This window comes from Ochotona curzoniae, unplaced genomic scaffold (genome assembly GCF_017591425.1).
Source record: "Ochotona curzoniae isolate NIBS_2020 unplaced genomic scaffold, NIBS_Ocur_1.0 scaffold_2683, whole genome shotgun sequence".
Taxonomy (NCBI): Eukaryota; Metazoa; Chordata; class Mammalia; order Lagomorpha; family Ochotonidae; genus Ochotona; species Ochotona curzoniae.
In genome coordinates this window covers 8,553,492-8,559,993 of record NW_024467100.1, presented here as the reverse complement: position 1 = coordinate 8,559,993, position 6,502 = coordinate 8,553,492, and the positions used below count along the sequence as shown (strand labels likewise).

At 41.1% G+C, this 6,502-nt stretch overlaps 1 protein-coding gene across 1 annotated transcript; it reads right to left on the bottom strand.

Annotated features, from left to right (window-relative positions):
• Window positions 1-1,121: 1,121 nt before the first annotated feature.
• Window positions 1,122-4,824, bottom strand: LOC121171636 (T-cell surface glycoprotein CD1b-2-like). The gene is made up of 6 exons (XM_041003393.1): window positions 4,749-4,824; window positions 4,246-4,512; window positions 3,332-3,610; window positions 2,868-3,143; window positions 2,465-2,555; window positions 1,122-1,735 (listed from the first exon to the last, which is right to left on the bottom strand). Exons 1-6 carry the CDS (start codon window positions 4,813-4,815, stop codon window positions 1,714-1,716), a joined length of 1,002 nt encoding a protein of 333 aa, XP_040859327.1. The 5' UTR covers window positions 4,816-4,824; the 3' UTR covers window positions 1,122-1,713.
• Window positions 4,825-6,502: the final 1,678 nt, after the last annotated feature.

Below are 6,502 nucleotides of genomic sequence, written 5' to 3'. Positions count from 1 at the left end.
TTGGCTTTATTTGTAAACAGTCAAAACTTCTCACTTTAAGTCAGGAATGGAACATGTTCACATTATAAAACTGATGTCCCTAACTTTTGCCACTTGTCATTGTTTCTGCTCCCTTTTTGAAATTATTTTCATATTTGACTGCAGACACAGACAGAATTCTGATTCTGTAAAATGATTGTGAAATCCATGTACAGTTTCTTAATATGTATCTTGCAGGATCTTTTCTCATAAGCTCTCTCTTATGAAAGCAAATGAAACAGACAAAGGAGAAACAGTGTAAAGAGGAAAATAATGCAGAAAAGCAATAAAGCCAAGATTTGTATCTTTTAAAACCGTACAAAAGTGAAATTTGGCAAGAAGGGAGAAAAAGCACAAGAAAGAGGGGGAAGAATCAGTTACCAACACAGAGAAAGGCCATTACAATGAGCCCAGTAAGCACTAATGTCATACAGATACTATAAACAAGCTTTAGGTATAAGCAAAGAAATTTGCAGAACTCACTCAAAACACATGGAAAATGTGCCTTAAAAAAACCCAGAAGATTGGATAAGAAAGCTATGGTTCATCTACTTGATGGAATACTACTCAGGTATGAAAAAAAATACAATGTTCTTTGTGGCTAAATGGGCCAAACTGGAAACCATAATGGTAAGGGAAATTATTATCCCAAAAGGTTACTTACCACATATATTCCTTAATTTAAGATGAAATGCTGTCTGTTTGAATAATAGTACCTGTAAAATGTAAATTTTCTTTTCTAACACATTGGTTACTCAGTACTATGTCCGCAAATTCAATGACGTGGTGGATGGTTGCTGCTGTTTTGTTGGGGCTTTTGATTGGACGGGATGACATTCTGCCAGCTCCACCTTCAGAGCAGAGATGGTTTCCCCAACAAGCCCTTGAACTTATCTGGACAACAAGATGCTGGACTCTATGCTTGGTATATGCTTGCAATGAAAGAACCTCAACTGAATTTGAACTGTGGCAATGCAGCAAGGTGGAGTAATCCACCCTGGGGGAAGGGTTACGGGAAGGGTAGGGGCAATCCCAGTGTCTAATAAACTGTGTCACATAACACAATGTAATAAAAAAAATAAATCTTAAAAAAATGAAAAAAAAGTTAACAAGCAATAGATTTATTTTTTGAACTGGTCATAAAATTATGATAATTTCCAGCATTAACCCCTCACTTGTGAATGTTTCCCACACTTGATGCGGAATATACACATTTATACACAAAACAAAACCCTCTAACCTCCCGTTAGGAATAAGGACAAAAGAAATATTTTCTACTTCACACATTGAAAAAATTAAATACACAGATTTAAACTCAGCAAACTACATCTGAGCATATATACATAAATAATCATGTCTATAATTATACACAAAAAATAAACAAGAAAGATAAGCAACAGAGTCACATGTTTACTTTACTATTTTCAACCCAGTACGTGATACATCAAGAGAGCACAAGATGTAAAGTATTAAGTAATCTCAAAAAGTGCAGGACAAGTATTAAATGTTGATATAATAATGAATGCTATTATTGATAGCAGCTAATAATGAAAAACTTTAATTACTTTTACACTGGTACAGAAAATATGATATTTACAATCTAAATATCTGATTTCACCTAAAATATTGGAAGAAATATTGATTTCTGGGCTTCTCACAATATATTGCAAATGAGGGAGACGATGTAAAAAAAGTTCATATGATATCCTGATAGGACCTGCCAAAAACATAAGACAGGTTTTATTATGTAAATATATACCTATAAATATATATATATGGAGACAGAGAGTCAAAGAGAAGGAGACAGAAATTTGAGGCAGATAAGTTTGTGTGTCTGTGCTTTTTACACACCCATATGCATTAGGTCATTATTTGCAATAGGCAAATGCTGAAGAACTGGAATGAGCATTAACATACGAATGGAAAAACAAAACAGAATGTGGTACAAAGATGGATGGGAATGAATATTAAACAGCCTTAAGAAAAATACAAAGGCTGACATGTGCTCCAACATAAGCCTTGAAGGCATTATACTAAAAGATAAATTAGCCACAACAAATAAATATTACATGACTTCCCTTGCAGGATGGGCCTAGAGTGAGGTGTTCAACTCACAGAAGTAGAAATTCTAATGGTTCTTGCCCAGGTCAGGGAGGAGGAGGGTAATGGAGGGCAGTGGTTAAAGAGTTTCAGTTTTGTGAGAGGAAAGGGGATCTGAGGCATGTAATGATAAAGGTTGCACAAAAATCTAAATTCAGTAGCGCACCTGATCTGAACATTAACAACGGGAAAAGTGATAAATGTCACCAGTGTTGTTACTACAGAGGAGACAGGGAGTTGGGAAGACAAGGACAAGGTGAAAAGTCTTCTTACAAAAGCACCAACTACGTGAAGTGGTGGAAACCACTGAGAAGGGGGCAGAGGGAGACTAACTAGAGATACTCACCAGCGCCTCCAATACCATAGGGCCAGGATCAGCAAAATGGCTAAACAGAGCAGAATTGCCAAAAATATCAAGCCAATGGAGACAGAACGTCCTGGTGATTTAAAGAGAACACAGAAAAGTCACTGCAATTTCCAGAGAGCCAATGCTCTGTATTTCACGGCCCACTATACCATCATCATACTGAAAATACTACAAATGTATGATCATCTCTGGTTCCCTGTTTCATATTTCCAACTTTCTCTCTCAACTCTCTCTCTTTCTCTCAGTTTCTGTGTGTTCATGCCTCTGTCCCTCTCTCCTTATTCCTGTTTACCCTCTGGTCAACACTAACCCTTCCCAGTGCTCCTGGATTTGGGAGGACTCTCTATTACATTTTCACACCCGGGCCCTGCTTCTTTCTCACCCCAGAAGAGGACGATGTCTCGGTTTCCCAGACTGCTGTGCTTCACCCGACAAGACAGGCCTGTTGCTTCCTCAGCAGGAACATCCAAGGTCACTCGCAGATACCACGTCCCATCGGCAAAAGGAAGGATTTCATGTTGCTGATCCACCTTCTCCTCTTCACCCCGCATCCACATCACCCACACAGCCTTTGGGTAGAACCCAGACACGTGGCATATCAGCAGAAGACGGCCAGGCCCAGGACTGGGGCCACTGGACAACCAGGCCTTGGGTTTCACTGGGGCAAGAAACAGCAAGAATGATGTTGTCTTGTGATCTTATTGCAAAGCATAGGGTCCCAGAATCCACAGGTTGGACAGCATCCTCATCTATTCCTTTGACCAGCAAAGGAAATCCTCTATCTTTGGCTATCTCTCTTCTGAAAGTTACAGGTGGTGGTAAGAAGTGAAACACGATAGGACTTACCTTGCCTCTGCAAGTAGGCCTTCCCTGTTTTAAGGACACCACGCAGAAACCGGGGGCATTTTTCGTAGAGTAGTATCTCTACAACTTCAGAGATTCTTTGATATTGGGAAAGTAGTGCACATACTATCTCCGCGCTGTATCCAGCTTTTGGATCAGGCAAACATGAATAATTCTTGAAGGTCAGGAAATTCTTTCCTTGGAAAGCTGCCCTTAAGAAGCTTTCAATGGCACCTCCAGAATGCAACTTACAGCCTCCTATCATTTGTATTTCTAAGGGATCTGGGGAGAAAGTAGACACTTAGTCACTCAGCAGTAAACATCAAATAAAGGCAGGTGTGAGAACACGAGTTTATCCTTTATTTTTTCTTAGAGTTGTTGTTGTTCTTTTATTTTGTGAGTTGCTTTACAGTTGTGGAATGAGTCAAAAATCACTAACACCATTGAACACAATCTCCCTGGAAAGAAGTGTTTGTGTTATGTTTGCAGAGGGGCTGTGAAGAAGCTGTAGAGGCAATAAAAGGAGAGGAAGGATGCCAGGAACTTCATCATGGAGAGAGAAACACACTATTTCAGAGTTGAATCTTTTGGAGGAGTGCAGGCAGAAAGTTGTGGGTTAGAGGAAGGAGACACAGGTTAGGTCACTCAGACCTAAGATAAGAGAAATAAGGGTGTTTGATGTACAAGTCACAGAGAGACTATTTTGAAGGGAAGCCTAGAACTTCCAAAGATTGAAGAGTTCTCAAGAATAGGAATCTTTCAGAAAGTGTGAAGATGCCATGAGAACGCAATGAAAGTAACAGCATGTATGATGGTGAGTACAGCAAAAAAGAGGCCAGGAGGATGCCAGGGAGTGTCAGCCTGAGTCAGAAAGTGAGGGCAGCCATGCAGAGTATATCAGGGAAGGCTGAACTCACAGGGCATCTGGAATTCAAGGAGGTGGTCACGCAGTTCCCTTGGGAATCCAGTGAAGTAAATTTTGAAAAGCCCTGCCATTTCTTCCATTTCGTCCTTACTGAAGGTACCGTTACACCAGGGTGTCAGAAATATGACAGTTTGATTATCACTGTCCCATCTATGAATCTCCAAATCTTCCATCCAGCCTGAGCCTTCAGTTTGTGTCCAGGAGCTGTTTATAAAGGATGAGATCTGGATGACATGGTAAGATGTCGGTCCCTGGAGGGCTGTAAAGAGAGGAAGGATTACAAGGTGAAAAGAAGAAAGCAGGAGGAAATCAGAGAGAATGAAATTGAAGAGAATCAGACACTGAACCCATAGCCTAAAGATTCCACAAGCCTGAGGCTTTGAGATACACCAGAACTGTAGAGAGGACTAGAGGGAACAGCACCCCGGTGTAAGCACAGCACTGACTGTATGCAGACCCTCTGCACCAGTGCTGGCAGCTGCCAGTTGTTCTTACCGTCCTTATTGTCACCACCTGGGAGGAGATCTGCCAGGACTAGGAGTGGCAGCAGCAGCAGCAGCATTTCACTGTGCGTTTAATCCTCACTCAGAACTGGTGTTTGATCTCTAGATTAATCTAACTTTTTCTTGGCCCTGTGCAGTGACTCAGGCTCTCTGCTGGCTGACAAGTATCTTCATCATCCAAATCACATATTGGAGGCAGAAAAAAACAAGTGCCCTCCCCACCCAGTGCCTCCTACCTCTCATTTCCTCTCCAACTCTGATTTGGAAATTCTTTGTCACCACTGCCCCTTGGCTGACAGTCTTCAACTTCCTCAGACCACGGAGGATAGGACACATGTAATTAGGAAAGATCATTCAGTTCACCTGCTTGACCTTCTATCCTGCATCTTAAAATAGGAAATTTTAGGGTCTCCCAGATTCAGTCTAATCTCTTCAACATAGAAGGATCCTCCAAGACTATCTTTTCCAACTCACTCCCCTGTCCTCACATCTCTGGCGTTTTATTCTTACCCATTGCTAGTGTCTTCAGTATCTCCCCTTTCTAAACCTGCCTTTTCTGTCTTGTGTCCATAACATCACATTTAAATCTGATTGTGTGTGTTAGTATTCACATATATGAAGGCAAAACATGTAAAATACTACCTGACTACAGTAACAGACCTAGGTTTCACTGTCCAATATGACTGATATTGCAGTAGAGAATCCAAACAAAAGTTTTAGCCTGTAGTGATCTTGGAGGATAAAAATGATCCTGAGGCCTTTCCTATCACTGTCTAGGCATGATCTGTGGAGCAATATTCTGTCAACAATTCCTTTTCCAATGAAGTGTTCACAGATACTCTTTGAAATGTCACCTGCTACACCAATTTGGATACTTTTAACACTTATCAACACTATGTTTCGAATATACCTAGCAAAAACACTGTACTCTTGCAAGTATCTTAGTGTAAGTCAGATTTGTCTTCCTATTAAGAGCATATGTCTGTATGTATTGACATAGATCTAGATTTCATCATGCTGAAATGTAATGGTGAACCATTTTATATAGGAAGTGAGTTCAATAGCAAATTCTGTTATATTGACAAGAAGAAACACAATGAGTAAAGTGGCATTTTCTATTCTTGGAATGTATGACTCAACATTAGCAATAAGAGCCTCAGGGTCCTGCGCTGAGATATTTCAGGTCAAGATTCTGTAGTGCTGCCAGCATCCTATGTGGGCACCAATTCATGCCTCGGTGGCTTAACTCTCAATCCAGCTGCCTGATAATGTGCTTGAGAGAGCATCAGATGATGACCCAGTGGTTGACTCCTGCACTCACATGGGAGACCAAGGGGAAGCTCCTGGTCTCAGACTGGTCTATCTCCACATGTTGTGATGATTGGGGGAGTGAACCAAAGGCATGATGATCTCTCTGTCTCTCTTTCTCTATCTGTAACTCTGCCTTTCAAATAAATATAAATAAATATGTGCCCAGCCCCACAACATAATGCTTAAAGTACTGGCCTTGCATGTGCCGGGATTCCATAAGTTCGCCGGGTCGAATCAAGGCAGCCCTGACTCCCATCATCTGGACCATTGTGGCCTGCAAAACAGGTACAGGATGGCCCAAATCCTTGGGATCCTGCACCCACGTGGAAAATCCAGAAGAAGCTCCTTGATCTTGGCCTCGGTTTAGCTGAGCTCCTTTTGTTGCATTCACTTGGGAAGTGAAATATCGGATGGAAAGATCTTCCTCTCTGTCTC